At 46.1% G+C, this 18,284-nt stretch overlaps 1 protein-coding gene across 8 annotated transcripts in view; it reads right to left on the bottom strand.

Annotated features, from left to right (window-relative positions):
• Window positions 1-18,284, bottom strand: part of cdh23 (cadherin-related 23) — an 815,609-nt gene that overhangs the window by 304,324 nt on the left and 493,001 nt on the right. For all 8 annotated transcript variants that reach the window (XM_072491426.1, XM_072491427.1, XM_072491428.1 and 5 more), the window contains 5 exons: window positions 16,889-17,078; window positions 12,780-12,925; window positions 9,627-9,846; window positions 7,355-7,507; window positions 3,601-3,714 (listed from right to left, as the gene is read on the bottom strand). In XM_072491426.1, coding sequence (XP_072347527.1) covers window positions 3,601-3,714; window positions 7,355-7,507; window positions 9,627-9,846; window positions 12,780-12,925; window positions 16,889-17,078 — 823 coding nt within the window. The remainder of the gene's footprint in view (window positions 1-3,600; window positions 3,715-7,354; window positions 7,508-9,626; window positions 9,847-12,779; window positions 12,926-16,888; window positions 17,079-18,284) is intronic.

The following is an 18,284-nucleotide window of genomic DNA, read 5'->3' as shown; positions in this document are numbered from 1 at the left end:
ATCCCTGTATCCAAGTCATTAATATATATTGTAAATAGTTGGGGCCCAAGGACCGAACCCTGTGGCACCTCACTAGTTATATCTTGCCAACCAGAAAAGATGCATTTATTCCCATTCTCTGCCTTCTGTCGATTAGCCAGTCTTCCATCCAAATTAATAAATTACTGAATCCCATGAGATTTTACATTGTGAATTAACTTTCTAGCAAATTAGTTAAACATGATTTACCCTTCATAAAACTATGTTGATTGATAGATTGCATTTTGACTTTCCAAATGCCATGTTATTACTCTCTTAATAATGGATTCTAACAATTTTCTAACGACAGACGTTAGACTAACTGGTCTAGAGTTTCCTAGCCTCCCTCCCTTTTTGAATAAGGGCGTCTCATTAGCATTTTTCCAATCCACTGGAACTGTTCCAGCAATCGGGGAATTTTGGAATTTGGAACCAATGGATCCACTATCTCCGCTGCCATTTCCTTTAAGACCCTAGGATATAGGCCCTTGGGCTCTGGGGACTTGTCAGTCTTAAATCCCAATAGTTTGTTCAGTACTCTTTCCCTATTAATGATAATTGTTCTCAGTTCCTCCCTTTCTATTGTCCCTATCAATATTGAGATGGTACTTGTGTCCTCCACCGGGAAAACTGAGGCAAAATATTGATTTAACATCTCCGCCATTGTGGTATTCCCAACTATTAACTCCCCGGTCTCATCCTCAAAGGGACCACATTCACTTTAGCTACTGTAGCCACTTAAATTGGCCAACTCCCGATTCAAAATGGCGATTGGCAAAGGCTGATGGGAAAGTCAGCCAACAAGACAAAAACCAGCAGCTGCAGGTTGGCTGTGTATTTACCTCTGGAAAGGCCAGACAATATCGATACCAGCGACCATCAGCATAACAAAGTAACAGCCATCTGCATTCTGATGAGCAAACCCCGGGAACAATAAGCAACATTTTGGACACACAAAGCAAAGCCAGATTCTTCGGCGCCAGCAGGAGCCAACACAAAGGAGGTGAACGAGCACCTCAAGACCGCCCATCGATTAGGGAACCGCTCCAGTACTGGAGAAAATCAAACCAAGCAATTGGGACAAAGTCCAATCACTTGGGACCAGGTACAGGGTCCGCCCCGAAAGGCAGGAAGCCCCTGGGGACTACAAGAGTTAAGCCCCAAGTTCAAATCGCTCTCTTCACTCTTCAGCAGCTCTCTTCACTCTCTTCTTCCTGCCCGTGTCATGCAGCCACACGAACCAGCATTGACCGTGACCGGTGCAGCGATTGTCGATTAAAGCAAGTCTTAATTCAACGAGACAGGCGCTCCTAGCTACCAATCCGTACCAACTTCGAATCCCGCAGACTGAGAACCCGAACGAAAGGCGATTTGTTCCCCTGACCTGGTGGGCCAGTCCAAAGTTAAGTACAGGCCTGTTAGTTGTCGAAGCAGCTTAGACGTAGAATTTGTGCATGAGTAGCGATTACGGTGTATAACAAATGTGCTTTGATTTAATCGGTGTATTGGATTATTGATCATTACTCGCACTTGAACCTCGTGGCGGTATCATAAAGATACCTGGCGACTCGAGAGCAAAGGTAATAAAACAGAGCAATTGAACCAATGCAAAGTTAGCAACACTACTCCCTTCCCTTTCATATACTTATAGAAACTTTTGATACCCTTTTTTATATTTTATTCCACATTTCTTTCCTAATTTACCTTTGCTCTTTTTATTACTTTTTTAAATAACCCTTTGTTGATCTTTTAATGTTTCCTAATCTTCCAGCCTGCCGCTGGCCTTTGCAACATGGTATGCTTTTATTTTTGTCTTTATACGGGAGAACAGTAGCACAGTGGTTAGCACTGTTTCTTCACAGCGCCGGGGAGCCGGGTTCCATTCCGGCTTGGGTCACTGGACCCAAGTCTGCACGTTCTCCCCGTGTCTGTGTGGGTTTCCTCCGGGTGCTCCGGTTTCCTCCCACAAGTCCCGAAAGACATGCTTGTTAGGTGAATTGGACATTCTGAATTCTCCCTCTGTGTACCCGAACAGGCGCCGGAATGTGACGACTCGGGGCTTTTCACAGTAACTTCATTGCAGTGTTAATGTAAGCCTACTTGTGACACTAATAAAGACATTACTATTGTTATCTTCAACTGCATTGCTTAGCCATGGATGGTTTTCCCCTCCTACAATCTTTTGTCCTCTCTGGAGTATATTTTAGTTGGGAGGAAGTGAATATCTCCTTAAACAATTGTCCCTGCTCATCAACTGTCCACCCTTTCAGTCTTCCTGCCCAGTCCACGAGGGCCAAATCTGCCTTCATGCCTACATAATTACCTTCAACTCCAGAACGCTAGTGTGGGACTCACTTCTTGCCCTCAAACTGCATTTGAAATTCTATTCTGCTATGATCACTCTTTCCTAGAGGATCCTTAACTAGGTCATCAATTAATCCCTCCTCATCACACAATACCTAATCCAGAAGAGCTTGCTCCCTGGTTGGTTCCAAAACATATTGTTCCAAGAAACAAATCTTTAATTCATTCTCTAATACATGAACTCTCCCTCGAGGTTGCCCAGGTTAAAATCATCCATGATTATTGTTGTGTCTTTCTTACAAGCCCCCGTGTTTCCTGGTTTATACTGTGCTTGACTGCTGAAATACTGTTTGGGGGACCTTCCTTCCTTTACTTTTTCTTATTTCTACCCAGTGATCTCCAGTCCTGCATCATTTCCCACGACAGCACTGATCCCTTCCTTTACCAGCAAAGCTAAATCACTTCCTTTTCTTATCTGTCTATCATTCTGAAATACTGAGTACCCTTGGATATTCAACTCCCAGACCTGGTCTCCTTGTAACCATGTCTCAGTAATCGCACCTTTGTCTCTATTTGCCTTGTTAACTCATCAATTTTGTTCTGAATGCTTCATGAAATCAGACACAAAGGCTTTAAATTTATTCTACTATCAAATTTCCCTCCTCTTGTCTGACTCCTTAGTGCAATATGATGTTGACACGTTCTGTCCCTTCCTTGTCTTCTCTGGCTCCTACCTTCTCCTTTGTGATTTTCTAACTTTCCATGCAACTGAGCCCCCCCCACTGCATTATTCAGACAAATATTAACATTGCGCTAAATAAGGAGGCATCAGGGCAGGTGATTGATGTGTTGGCTTTAAGGGTCATCGGAAAGCAGAAGAGTTATCTTTAGGGAGAGCATTCCAGAGAGATGGAATAAAGGCACGACCGCCAATTCTGGAGTGATTAAATTCAGAGACAGGCGAGAGGCCAGGGTGGAGGCGTGCAGATTAAAGAGATTCCGTATTCTGGTCTTTTAAATCTTACACCACCAGGTTAAAGTCCAACAGGTTTGTTTCAAATCACCAGCTTTCGGAGCACTGCTCCTTCCTCAGGTGAATCAGCAGTGCTCCGAAAGCTAGTGGTTTGAATCAAACCTGTTGGACTTTAGCCTGGTGTTGTAAGACTTCTTACTGTGCTCACCCCAGTCCAACGCCGGCATCTCCACATCATGGTCTTTTAAATGACAGCGTTGCATCCTATATTTGTGGTATTTGAAATATATTAACAAACTACTCACCAATTGCTTCCAAAATGAGTGTGTAAGAAACTTGGGTTTCTCTGTCCAGCGTCACCACAGTCCTGACCATTGCATCCCTGAAGCCAACGCTGAATTTCCCATCATCATTTCCACCTGAAAGATTAAGCTGCGTTACTATTTTTGAGACTGAAGTGCTGGCTTTAGGCTAAACATAAATATGAGAGATTCAGCAAAACAGGTCTGTCTTCCTGCGAGGTAACAGGAACCAGACAGACAGTTAATGTCACTCGCTACACATGTAACATGTCTTCCTAGTATACTGGCGGACAGACTTTTGTTTCTATTGGCAGAAAGTGTAATTTGATGGAGGATATCCTGGGGATCCCGTCCTGAGTTCCATACAGCTCCCACTGCAAAACCTGCAGTTCAAGGTGATTAAAATGCTATTCTTGAAGCCACAGAACAACTTGAGCATTTGGGCTGAAAGACCCTTTTCCACCAGTAATGTATATACTCATTTATTTCCCACTATCAGTTGCTCACGTTTGGGCATTCAGATATCGAATCCTGACAGTGCAGAGGTCATTCATGAAGACCCCCCCACTTCTCAACCTTGCCCCTCGCCTGAGGTGTGGTGACCCTCGGGTTAAATCACCACCAGTCGGTGGGAGGAAACCGGAGCACCCGGAGGAAACCGACGCAGACAAACTGTGCAAACTGGCTACAGCCCCCCAAGATTTAAATTGAACCCAGGTCCTTGGTGCTGTGAGACAGCAGTGCTAACCACTGTGCCACCCCTAATCCTAATTCCTTTCAGTACCGATTCTCGCTACTCTCTTGGTTCTCCAATATTTCTGGGAGTTCATTTTGTATTTTCCTCCACAAAGCCAGAGACAAAATAGTTGTTCTGTTTCTCTGCCATTTTCTTCTTACCGGTTATAAGTTCTCCTGTCTCTGCAATGGGCTCACAGCGGTCTTTGCTAATCCTTTCCTTTTAACCTGCGTGTAAAAACTTCTTCAGATTTTATTTAAATGGTCACATTGATTGAATGGAAAAACCTCTCCTCTATTTCCAGTGAGCCCCACGCTCCCTGACAAAATGCAACATTCATCAGTCACCTATCAAAGGGCCGCCCGCGACAGTTCGCCCTTTCAGTCAGTGGTGGGCACCCTGCAGCCTGGGGCACCCTGCGGCCCATCTGGTTTCTGAGTGCAGCCTATGAGACATTTTGTTGACCATTGCCCACGCGCAGGGTCGTCACGTTCCGCTGATTTCCACCTGTGTAGTTTTTTTCCCCGACTGGTCTGACTGAATGATACGCACGTAAAGCCAGGACGAGTGAGGTGAGGTGCGTGCTGACCGCTCATAACACTGATTGTGAAAGCCGTGTGCTCCCTCTCTGTCCAAAGTGTAAATCTCTCTCTTTTTTTAATCATTTGTAGTTGATGACAGTTATACTAATAGACAAGTGATTTAAACATTTTCTAGAACTCATTATGAAATATTCTGCATGTATTAGAGACAGAGTTTTCCAGCATAGAAAGAGGCACTTTGGCTCATCATAGAATCCTTATAGTGCAAAAGGAGGCCATTCTGCCCATCGGGTCTGCACACACCCTTCCAATGAGCACTCTATCCATGTCTACTCCCCCATCCATCCTACCCTATCCCTGAAACCCCATAACCTAACCTGCACATCCCTGGACACTAAGGGACAATTTAGCACGGCCAATCCACATAACCTGCACATCTTTGGACTGTGGGAGGAAACCGGAGCACCCGGAGGAAACCCACGCACACACGGGGAGAACGTGCAAACTCCACACGGTCACCCAAGGTCAGAATTGATCCCGGGCCTCTGGTGCTGTGAGGCAGCAGTGATAACCACCGTGCCGCCCTCATTTGAGTAGCTTTCCAAAATGCTGTTCCTGTCCGACGCGCGCATGAAAACTCCCTCTGCGTATGAAAATTCCCTCTGCGTATGAAAATACCAGCGAGGAACCTTGTATGGCCACATCTGTGATTGTGCGAGGACAGTATCCTTTCCACCTTATTACTGTCACGTCTCGGGGCCTTCTTCAGCCTTCAAAGGTCACTGTCTGATGTCAAAAAAATGCTAAAGACACAAGGTGGTTATCAGACTGAGAGATTCCTCAATCACAATTTACTCCTCCGAGGTCTGAATGAATAATATCCTCAAACTCCGGGTTGAAGCATGCAAAAGTCCATTTGTTTCTCCACAAATTGTTGAAAACCCAATCGCTTAATCTTACAGCACAGGAGGAGGCAATTTGATGCCTGTATCACCTCTTTCAAAGCACTACAGCCCCACTCATTCCTCACAGCCCGACAACATTTCTTTTCATCAAATATTTATCCCATTCTCTTTTGAAGGTTATTAACAAATCTGTTTCCACTGCCCTTTTGGACAGTAAAATGCAGATCACGACAACCCGCCGCTTACAGTTCTCTCTTGCAAAAAAAAAAACAACCCAACGTCATCAGTATCGATAGGATCTCAGTTTACAAAATTTGAAAGTCAATGTCGCTCAGCCACCAACCCGCATTTTAACCTGAAATTTCCTTATAAACAGATTTTGCATTTAAAAAGGATCACTGCAGTGCACAAGGCTTTAACAGGCGGTGATAGGATCGATGAAAATCCTTCCTTCACATTTCAGGGGAATATTAAATCCCTCATGTCATTTAAGCTAAGCTTCAACATTTAAAGATCCATTAAACATCACCTAAATGGAGCCGCGTCCAGCGACATACCTGGTGCAGTTGGATTTAGAGCTCCCTCGAACCGACAACTTAAATATCAGTCTGCATTAACGACTGCTGGGTTTTAGCGAGGGAATGAATAAATTAAATAGTCGATATCGAAAAACATGACCGCTCACGGTTCCCCGTGAGACATGGGATTTTGAGCTATGAAGACGATTGGTTAAGCAGCCAGAATCATGTATGCACAGGAGGGTTCCACAAACAATCAAGGCACGATTGACTGGATAATCTGTTTATGGAGTTAATAAAAAACAGAAAATGCTGTGCAAAACTTAGCAAGTCAGGCAGCATGGGCGGAGAGAAGGATCAGAATTATTGTATTAGCTTTGGCCGGGAATTTGCGATCTGTCCTACAAGGTCTTCGAGTCCTGCCTTCGGCAGCCCCTGTGGCAGGTTTACAATCCCTTGATCTTCAATACCATTGACATATTTCTTCACATTCTTCTTTTCTGTAAGAACAGTCCTAACCTTTCCGATCTAAGCTCACAACTGAAGTTCCTGTCATACTTCGACTAATAAGGTTTTTGTTCCATGTGATTTACAGCACAGAAACAGGCCATTTGCCCCAACCAGTCCATGCTGATGATTATGCCCCACTCAAACCTCCTCCATCTTTTCACACCTGAATCCTCCCTCATTTTGCGAGTCTAGTTTACCCTTAAATGCATCTCCACTACTCACTTGGACCACTCTCACTGACTCTAGAGTAGGCGAACGTCGACTCTTGACGGGTCGCGCAAGCTCAGCTCGCCAGCATTTTAATTCTGCAGCCACTGCGAGTGAGCATAGTGCACATGGTGCTGATTTCAAGGGCAAATGGTTGTTAAGCATCGCTGCCAGGTGAACAGAGTTAGGGCAGCAGGACTTTAGCTATTGGTTAAATTTGGCGAGGTCCAGGACGGAAGGAAGCTGCACAGTGCACTACAGCCCCAGTGCGACGAGGGTTTATGGGATCTTGCTGCCCGGCGATGCCCGAGGCGACCCTCATCCCCATGTGGTGCCTACCTGTGATGAAGTAGCTCAACTCTGCGTTAAGGCCCGTGTCAGCATCGGTGCAGTTGAGGCGGACGACCTCATGGTCCCTGGGCACGTCCTCCGACAGGGAGATATCGTAAATAGTGGGGTGAAACGTTGGAACCTCATCATTTATGTCCAGCACTGAAATAAACAAGTAAACAAACAAACAACAACAAAAAAAATCAAGCTCGAGGTTTTGAACTACGTTACAGAAAGAAAGATGGGCTTCATGGGAGTCGGAAGAAATTAGCCCTTGAATCTTGGTGAAAGGAGAGACATGTTGCCAACACCTTTTGTCTTGCTCGCATCGGGAAGAATACTAAATTTTGCATTAGTCCTGATGAAAAAAAAATGAAAATCGCTTATTGTCACAAGTAGGCGTCAAATGAAGTTACTGTGAAAAGCCCCTAGTCGCCACATTCCGGCGCCTGTTCGGGGAGGCTGTTACGGGAATTGAACCGTGCTGCTGGCCTGCCTTGGTCTGCTTTCAAAGCCAGCGATCTAGCCCTGTGCTAAACAGCCTGAGATGAGTATGAGGTGGAAACCTTCGGCAAAATGCCTCTCTTCAGCCTTTTGCCTCTCCCAATAGGTCCCATAGCGTGGGGAAAGGTGGAGGTCGTGTTTGGCCGTGATGATCTGACTATTCCAAGTGTGAGACAAAATTGATGAACCAGGTGGTCTTTCCTGCATCAGGAAAAAGCATTTCAGCTCCCTCCCCCTCCACACTCTTGCACGATTACCCTCAACCAGGGATTTCCCTCACTACACCATGCAGGATCTCTGCAGTCTCTTTGAAACCCGCAAAACAATCAAGGCAGGTTGATTCATGCCACCGTGGCCTTCAGTTCCCTGGCGACTGGTGTTGGCCCTGTCCCTTTCCAATGAGCCAGAATTAATTCCTTTTAGGGTGGGGAACTCGAATGGCCTGAGCTGGCAATCCTTGTGCATCACCTGGGTGGCCTGGTGGTCAAGCCTGATGGTGGACAGAGAGAGGTCCTGAATGATGTTGTCCACTGCGCACTCTGCCGGGGCAATTGTACGTAACGAGCGTTTGAGAGGAAAGTTGTTGGAAACCAAATATCCCTCAAGATGATCATCAGCTCGCACAATTCGTCAATTAAACACATTAACAAAACAAATGCTGTGTTTCAGGTGAAAATGCAAACTGCTGGTAGTACCAGGCTTGAAAATAGAAAAATGTGCTAACATTTTGAGCATGGTTGTTTTGCTGTAAATTTGTGAGGAACTTCAACACATCATATTGCTTTTTAGATACTGCTGGTCAGAGTATTTCTGTTGGTTTAGTATATAACCAATTCATGGGGCGAAATTCTCCCGAAACGGCGCGATGTCCGCCGACTGGCGCCCAAAACGGCGCCAATCAGACGGGCATCGCGCCGCCCCAAAGGTGCGGAATGCTCCGCATCTTTGGGGGCCGAGCCCCAACATTGAGGGGCTAGGCCGGCGCCGGAGGGATTTCCGCCCCGCCAGCTGGCGTGAACGGCCTTTGTTGCCCCGCCAGCTGGCGCGGAAATGACATCCCCGGGCGGCGCATGCGCAGGAGCGTCAGCGGCCGCTGACCGTTTCCCACGCATGTGCAGTGGAGGGAGGCTCTTCCGCCTCCGCCATGGTGGAGACCGTTGCGGTGGCGGAAGGGAAAGAGTGCCCCCACGGCACAGGCCCGCCCGCGGATCGGTGGGCCCCGATCGCGGGCCAGATCGCCCCGCGCCCCCCCTAGGACCCCGGAGCCTGCCCACGCCGCCTTGTCCCGCCGGTAAGAAAGGTACATTAATTTACGCCGGCGGGACAGGCAATTTATCGGCGGGACTTCGGCCCATCCGGGCCGGAGAATCGAGCGGGGGGGCCCGCCAACCGGCGCGGCGCGATTCCCGCCCCCGCCGAATCTCCGGTGCCGGAGACTTCGGCAACCGGCGGGGGGCGGGATTCACGGCAGCCCCCGGCAATTCTCCAACCCGGCGGGGGGTCGGGGAATGACGCCCCTGGTGTTTTTGTTTAGAATGAAACATCCGATTAGAAACAAAAATAAAATCAATACTTCCGGTTTCTCCAAGTTGTGAATATGCTAGTCTAACCAAAAAACCATTTCATGTTAGCACGTTAACTGAATAACAGGCTGATAAACTGATTTAATTCTTAAAGGTGCCCTAGTCAAATTTGGGAATCTGTTCCACTGTGTAAAATAATGTTCTCCAGTCACTTTGTCCCGATCTACATATTTGTCAAAGGCATCGTTGCTTACCCCTTACAGTCAGAGTGCTGGTGGAGATCCGTGGTACCATTCCCCCATCACTGGCTATCAATCTCAAATAATATTCCGATATCCTCTCGCGGTCCAACACCGCAGTTGACGTGATTAAGCCCGTGCTGGAGTTCAGCACAAAGTCCAACCTGGGCATGCCAACTTCCATAGAGTATGTGACCATCCCGTTGGAACTTTCGTCAGGGTCCAGCACCACCACCTAGTGACAGAAAAGAGGGAAGCATCTGAAAAGGAAGAAGGGGACAGGCAAACTGCGAGGGGAGGGGTGAACAGTTTTGGTTCCCTCATCGAAGGAAAGACCCACTGGCATTGGAGGCAGTCGAGAGAAGGTTCACTGGGTTGATCCCGTGTAGGGAGGGATTTTCTTATGAGGAGAGAGCGAGTAGGTTGGGCCTGTACTCATTGGAGTTTCGAAGAATGAGAGGCAACTTTATTGAGGCATATACAATTCTCAAGGGTTTGACAGGGTAGATGGGGAGAGGTTGTTTCTACTTGTGGGAGAGTCTCGGACCAAAGGGCATAATCTCAGAGTAAGGGGTCACAAATTTAAGACAGAGATGAGGAAAAGAACTCTGAGGGTAGTGAATCTGTGGAATTATTTAGCGCAGAGAGCTGTAGAGGCTGGGTCATTAAGTATGTTCAAGGCCGAGATAGACAGAATTTTAATCAGTGAGGGAATCAAGGGTTATGGGGATAAGGTGGGGAAGTAGAGTTGAGGATTATCAGATCAGATATGATCTCATTGAATGGTGGAGCCTACGCGAATAGGCCTATTTCTGCTCGGACATCTGATGGTCACCCTGCAGAACATAGGAACAACAAGAAGGCCATTCAGCCCCTCAAGCTTGTTCTCGTAGGAAGAAGGGAAGCACACAAAATACCACAGGCCTGGAGATGAATATAGAACAAAGAAGCAAGCCATTCAGTCTGCTCTGCCATCTAACTACCTCAATGCTAGCTACCCAGACTATCCCTTTATGCCTTCATACCACTGTTATCTAGAAACCTACCGATCTTTGCTTCGAACTTACTCAATGACTGAGCCCCCACAGCTCTCTGAGGTCGGGAATTCTAAAGATGTGTCTGAAGAAATTCCTCCTCTTCTCAGTCCTACCTCCTATTCAGAGAGTGCGTCCCCTGGTTCTAGACCCCCAGCCCCCCTCAAACTCCCACCCCAACCAAGGGAAGCATCCTCCCTGCAACTACACTGTCCAGTCCTGTAATAATTTTGTACACCCCAATGGGAGAGGAGAGGCAAGACTAGAGGAAATTGCAGAAACAGGATAGGTTGACGCCCTGAGAGAAGGTGAGGACAAGGGTAAGGAACATAAGGGCAGGGATAGGCCATCAGCTCCTCGAGGGCATTGCGCCACTCAATTAGATCACGGTTGACCTGAATCTTAATACCAACTATCCACTTGGTTTTTAACCATTAATAATCTAGTCTAACAATAATAATTTAATCTCAGTTTTGAAATTTCTAACTGATCCCCAATATCGACAGCCTTTGACGGAAGAATGTTCCAGATTTCAGAAAGAACGGAAACTGGTTTCAGGAATGATCAAAGTTAATTTTCTGCTACAGGCCTTAGTGTATTGCCCCATATAAATCCTGGCAGATTCGGGTTTTTGCACCATCACAGCCACAAAGCTCCCTCCACTGCTGGCTGAACTCTTCCAATGGGGAGCACAGGACTACGGGAGGGGCAACGTTTCCTAGCCCATAAACCTTGAGCTCTGCTTCTCATGAGAACAGGGAATTAGCCCCGTTAATGATGTAACTGGATGGGAAGATCACAGAATGTAACCCTGGATCAAAAGGCCGCAACTTTTAGTTTTTTAATAAAACCTGAAGGAACACAGTACCAGGGCAGCTAATGTGTTTTAACACGAAAAAAAACATTTATTACTGATGAACAAATTGGAATACGATATAATGCTCCTTTGACCCCCCCCCCTTAACAATTACATACAGATTTTAGGATCAACACGGATTACAAAGTACATCTCAATCTACAATGTCTCATTAACACAAAGTCCCTTTTAAAGCACGCAGGATGACTGTGGTCAAACACACACACTCTACTCTGAACCCAAGTTAGTGTCTGGGGTTTTCTCCTCAGAATCCCTCCGGATGATTGTCACGTGAAGGTTTCCAAACTCCACATCCCCTGGAGAACACCCTTTAAAATCTTCCCTCATAAGTATGCTTTCCCTTAGCGGTCTGCATTCCGAGATCTGCACTGAGCCCTTTACGAGACCACAGTCGGAACATACAACTCGGGATTGCTGGAACTCAACAGATAGGTTTTTGTTATTTTAGGCTGTGCACTCTCACAGGCTTAAATACCAGACTGGGACTAAAACCTGTGCATCTAACTAATGAGGTCACCAGTGCTCACGTGACTCACCTCGGACACTGCTTCAGCATACCATACACCAACTGTAATACAAAACAATTTTGAACAAAGATTCCACTCTACATTTAACAGCAAATCCAATCCAGGATTTTGCACCAACCCTTTTGGGATTTCCTTTCTTTTTACAGAAACTCTGATATCCAGCCACCGATTTCCATAGTTACTTCAAATCACAGTCCACAGGCTGTAGTAAAATCTCACAAAGATGAAAATCACTTCAAGTATCTTCCTGGCACCTTAGCCTTCTTCTCAGTCTTTACTGAATAGTACACTGTACTGGACCTTTACCTTCAGACATCTTGAAAACTTCTCTTCATTCTGCAAGTTTCCTTAACTCGCTGCTCTTCGGATCGCTGCACTGGTTTTCTCAACCAATGCACCACAGTATGGCTTTTCTTCTAGGAAAGCCGAGAGAGATGTTCACTCTCCAGTCTTCTAAACCAACCACTGTGAGCAGAGCTAAGGGAGCGTCTTCTCTCTCACAACCTATCTCGAACTGGCCACAAATTCAGCCAAAACAAAAAAGTTTCTCTACCTTACAAGGCCCCAGTTGCTAAGCAACACCCACATGTTTATGCCTTTTATTTATTCTTCATGCTGTAGCCCTCTCGAAGCACAATAGCATAGCAGTTGGAATTGAAACCAACCTCCACACATACAAACACCATGCTGAAAGTGTTTTGCAAGCACCTTAAACATCTGAAATGGTTACCTGGAAAATGGACGAGGCAACTCTCAGATCCTCCGGCACTTCAGCGGTGAATGGCAAATTTTGGAAAACGGGGTCATTGTCATTCAGATCCAGCAAGTTCACAGTGACAATGGTGCTACTGCTGGCTAGTAGCGGCGGCCTTCCCTCTGTAACAGGGCAAAAAAGCATAAGGCAACAAGGAACATGGGAACTTTGACCCCTCGAGATCGCTCCGCAATTCAGCAACATCAGGACTGGCCTGCGCCCTAAACTCCACTTTCCTGCATCATCCCCACATTCCTAAATTCCCGTAGTGCACAAAAAAACCATCAATTTCGACCTTGAATATATTTAGCAGCCGAGCATCTGCAGCTCGAGGTAGAGAATTCCAAAGGTTCTCAAGCCTCCGAGTGAATAAATGTCCCTTTGTGTCAGCTTAAATGACCCAAATCCTTAAGGTTCTCTGTAATTAAAGGAATTGGTGTGTGTGTGTGTGTGTGTGTGTTTGTGGAAGGGGGGTGGGGGAGAGGAGGCTTTTCTGGTTCTGCCCGTTTTGCAATTCTACTTCAAAACAGGTTAGGGAAAAACTTGCTTAAACAGATTAGTGCCATATCCCATACCTCAGAGTCATCACAAAGCAGTTCGCCAACAATAAACGTTTTTTCGAAATCACGGATTGCTGCTGCAGCCTGGCCTGGCAGGCATTTTGTGCTCAGAAAGATCGCACACACTGGGAAGGGACGAATAACTAGTGAAATCTGTTTTTTGCCATGGCAGTGGCTGAGGGAGGAATGTTAATCCGGATAACTGAAGAACTTAACACTTTTCATTCAGGACCACTGGATTAGAACACAAGGAATGGGAACTGGGGGCTCAGCCATTCAGGCCATTTTCATCTCCTCCCCCATGCCATACGGTCCTAATTCCACCTTCCCAGTAAGTTTGATGTCCACCCAGTTTAGCAGCACAGGCGCAGGGCCCCTTGCTTTAAGATCTCACCTGAAGGAAGTCCTCTTGAACAATGTAGCACTCCCCCAGCGCGACACTGAAATGCTGGCTCTGTGCTCAAGTCCCCGTGTGGAACGTGAACGCGAGACCCTTCGGACTCAGAATCGGGACTGCTGATATTCAGCCACTGGGCTACGAATCAAGAAGAATTTGCATTATTTCCCCACTCCCCTCAGGGAGTTCCTGTGGCTGATGAAATTTGTATTCAATAGATTGCTTCGTTGTTGCCCATTCCAGGCAAGTTCTTTCCAATATTTTGGAGTGATAATAAAAGACAAGTTTAAATTTATCGAGCAGCTTTAACAACCTGAAGAGAGACCTCCCATGCTCTTCCACAATTAGTGTCATGTTACTGGACCGGGGAGCTGGGACCTTGGTTTATTGTCTTAGCTGAAAGATGGTATCTCCAACTGTGCAGCACCCCAACGATGCTGCACAGCAGTGCCTGCCTGGATGTTGTGCTGAGGCCTTTGCATCCTGTCATTGTCCGAGGCAGGAATGCTGCCCACTGAGACACGGCTGAGATATATTTCACACTGCCAGAGCTGAATATGGGTCCTGATCGCGCATTGAAAGGAAGATGTGTGGCACTGGAAGGCAGTTTCATTGACAGCAGAGTGTAAGTCAGCATGAACTGTGACTGGGTTAAAGAAAGGCTCAAACCTCCCAACAACTTTCAAATCAGCTTACCCAGAACTCATATAAATTTATCCAGTGCGCTGATCCAATGGTCCTGTCCGGAAAACTTTGAAGTACAGCAGCAAGGAGTCGAGCTTCCCACCAACTCTTTCCTGACCCAGACAGTTGGAGTTGGAGTGGGAGCTTGGCTGGAGGAACAGATAACTTCTTGGCTGCACGTTGCACTGGCCCTGACAAGGAGCTTGAAGGTCAATACACGATTAATCCACTATCGCTATTCATTGGCAGCTGTAACTGTGACAGTATTCAGTGAGCAACTTAGGTAGTGGCGGCGATGGGATCGGCACACTGAAGACCAATAGCACACCGCAGTGATGGAGTAAGTCCCGTTCGCAAAGAACTTCCTAGTGGGGTCGACTGCAAAGGAATTACACCTGACTGTTGTGATCACACACGGTGGAAAACATTTGTTTACCTTTCCAGAAAAGTTTAAATTAAAAAATTGACAACAGAGCACAACGAGGCAGCGAATCAAAACATCAGGGCATTGGTCAGGTGAGTTCCAACCTGTTCCAAACGTGTTTCGTGCTGCCGAGTTTTCCCACTAGCATTCATGAAGAATCTGGCTTGTGGGGAGAGAGACCTTTATCTGTATCCCATTAGCCAGATGGAAATGATATGAACACCAACCCTTTGGTCGGTCAACCCCCCCCCCCCGCCCCCCCAACCCAATGGCGGATGTTATATTACTTGAAGTAATATGTGTTACTCATTTGTTTATGCCGAGAAGTTCTTAACTTTGATGATGATGAATACTCAAAGATGTCCAGTGATAACAAATCATTTATTGAGTAACTAATCAATTAACTTGAGTGTTCGATTCTTCAATACTTTTACTAGCAGTTAAATTAAACAAGATAGAATTAGATTAACTATGAATATTATACTTGCACTGAGCTAACTCTACACGTCTGTTTTCTAGTCACAACACACCCGAAGAGAGCGGGAAAACAGATTGAGCTTGTATTTATACCCCCTGTGAGTGCTGCCCTCTAGTGATCATCCAGTGGAAGATCCTGCTGTAACCTCAGGCCGGAGAAACCTCGATTTCGCCCGCCCCCCGCACACAATCGAACTAGTCGGCAGGGGCTCGGGGAGAATCGCACCCTTAGTAGAATTTACTTATAAAGAAAAATAGACTAAAGTCTTGATCCAGCCATCATCAGTGGATCCCTAGTACAAAATATCTGGCATGCTGCACGTTAAGGATTGTGAGCGTTGCTTCAAGGACCTGCAGAAATTTCTGCGGGATTTTAATCATAACTAATGCTCCACACTGCGAGAGTCAGGCCTATGGTGCACATTTTCCCCAATTACTTATCCAACGGCTGTGCAGAGCAAAGCAGGGAAGGGATTCTAAATTACAGCACATCAAGTTAGCCAGATAAGATGCTGGTCCATTAGCGGGTTGCCAATCACACACTGAACACAAGATAAGCTTGGAAGCTTTTCCAATGGAATGACTGACGAGCAAAATCCCCAGTGCGAGAAAAGAAGAGAGGGACAGAGTTTCCTTAATGCAGCACGGAGCCACTAAAGCGCACTCTCGGCCCAACTCCGGCACTCAACTTAAGCAAGGGAAGGAAGGGAGAACCGATCAGTCCTGGGGGCGCAGAGGAATTGCAAACACGTTATTTTTGAACGCGTTGACACGGCGGCCGGAATTCCTCTTTCCCACCTGATGGGGCATGAATCCGTGTGTTGGGTGAGAATGGATCGTCAAAAGGGCAATTATATGAAGCGAAGTTACTAATAATTAAACAAGGGTAAAAGGGATATCCAGAATCAAACCGTGTGAATAATAAAGGAATAAATTTCTATCATGTTTTTCATGTGGTCAGGACATCTCAAAGGGCTTTACAGTCAATGAGGTAAGTTTGCAGTGTCGCCACCATTATGTAAACAAACATGATTGCTAAGCCCTTTTACATGCTTCAAGTGATCCCACATTGGCGATATTTCTTTTTTGAGGACAGTGCGTTCTGCAAACCCACAAGTTTGTCTGAGGCCCACCTTCAGTATCCACGGTACTCTCAAATTCTCTCTCTAGTTACTTTGCCAAGCTTCTCCCACCTTGAAATGTCATCCCCTTGACTATAGCTATGGCCATCTTTTCTTGACTCCCCCCCCCCCACCACCCCCCAGCCTGGGCAACTTCCCGCAAAATACTCCTCCGTTTAGTGAGAGGCCATAGGTCGATGTACATCATTAATAATTAGAGGCTGGAACCTCATCCAAGGGTTCAATCAACCGTAACAAACCTCACACTCAGCTTCTATGTCACGTGAATGGCCTTCAGGGAGTCCATTCCTGCGTTACGCACAAATTTTCTATTTGTAGACAAAATGGGCATGGAATCTTTCGAGTGAATATGGAAGGCGGTTGCAGGATATCCTGTCTTAATGAGAGCGCCAGTTACTCACTGTCTGTGACTGAAACAATGATCTTCCTCATCAATTCAGCATCGCTGGCATCCATATTCTCTCGGTCCAACACGACACCAGATGTGCGGATTTTCCCCGTATGTCTGTTGATTCGATAGAATGGATTTGGAGGATTGATGGTGTAGACAACAGAGCCATTCTCAGCCAGATCCGGGTCAAAGGCTGACACCTGTGGACAAGCGGTAATCGATACTATTATCCGGTCTTACTCAACAAGGGAAGATATTTACATACGAGGTGCATGGGTTAAGGATAAACACATTCTTACTAGGACGAAAGGGTTGCAACAATGACAAAGGGGTTGATGTGGGTTGCTGCTGGGGAGTGACAGCGAGAGAGCAAGACCAGCAAAGAAAATTAAGACCTTTGATAAATTTAGACAGCATAACATAAAGAAAATCAGGAGAGTTATACAAAGTACAAAAAGCGAGTGAAAAATAAAATAGGGGAGGTTAAGAGGTAAAGATCACCAAACGGCCATCAAGCAAGGCAAGTTGATTGGCTTCTCTAAGCTCATTTAAAGAGCAAAGTGATCAGTGATGGAGACCTTGAGGTGAGATGTCAAACTCCCGCATTGGTGGCTACTTTTTTCTGGATGTTCAAAGGGAGTAATTTTGTTGTCATAACTGTTACAATCCCATTTGCAATGCCGATCCCAGAGTGAGACCTGCTTGGGTAGATCCTAACTTTTATGTATTTTTAAAGAAACTGTTGAGGAAAGTTACTGTACAAATTCACAGGAGTCTGTCGATGAACTTTTAACACACAGATTAAAAACGTTCATTAAACAAGTAAAATGAACTTCATTGCACCAGCCCAAAAGATTGGAAAGATCTCAAAACAAACAATGATTGAAATTTTCACTATTCCTCCATGCCAGCTACATCTTTATGGATGGCATGGTAGCACAGTGGTTGGCACTGATGCTTCACAGCACCAGGGACCCGGGTTCGATTCCCGGCTTGGGTCACTGTCTGTGCGGAGTCTGCACGTTCTCCCCGTGTCTGCGTGGGTTTCCTCCGGCTGCTCCAGTTTCCTCCCACAAGTCCCGAAAGACGTGCTTGTTGGGTGAATTGGACATTCTGAATTCTCCCTCAGTGTACCCGAACAGGCGCTGGATTGTGGTGACTAGGGGCTTTTCACAGTAACTTCATTGCGGTGTTAATGTAAGCCTACTTGTGACACAAATAAAGATTATTATTTCAGACACACATACATTTGGAAAGATAAAGCAATTTACCATATCTATCTTATACTCTGATATTCAGGGTAAATATGCAGTACATGTGAATGAACTGGTGAACAGTGGACACACACAATATATTCCTAAGTAAATAACAGGTGCGACCAAAGCAGGTTCCATGGATTTCTCAAC

The sequence above is a fragment of the Scyliorhinus torazame genome, chromosome 28, assembly GCF_047496885.1.
Source record: "Scyliorhinus torazame isolate Kashiwa2021f chromosome 28, sScyTor2.1, whole genome shotgun sequence".
In the NCBI taxonomy this organism is placed as follows: domain Eukaryota; kingdom Metazoa; phylum Chordata; class Chondrichthyes; order Carcharhiniformes; family Scyliorhinidae; genus Scyliorhinus; species Scyliorhinus torazame.
The sequence above is the reverse complement of the archived record's forward strand: the minus strand, read 5'-3'. Positions and strand labels throughout refer to the sequence as shown.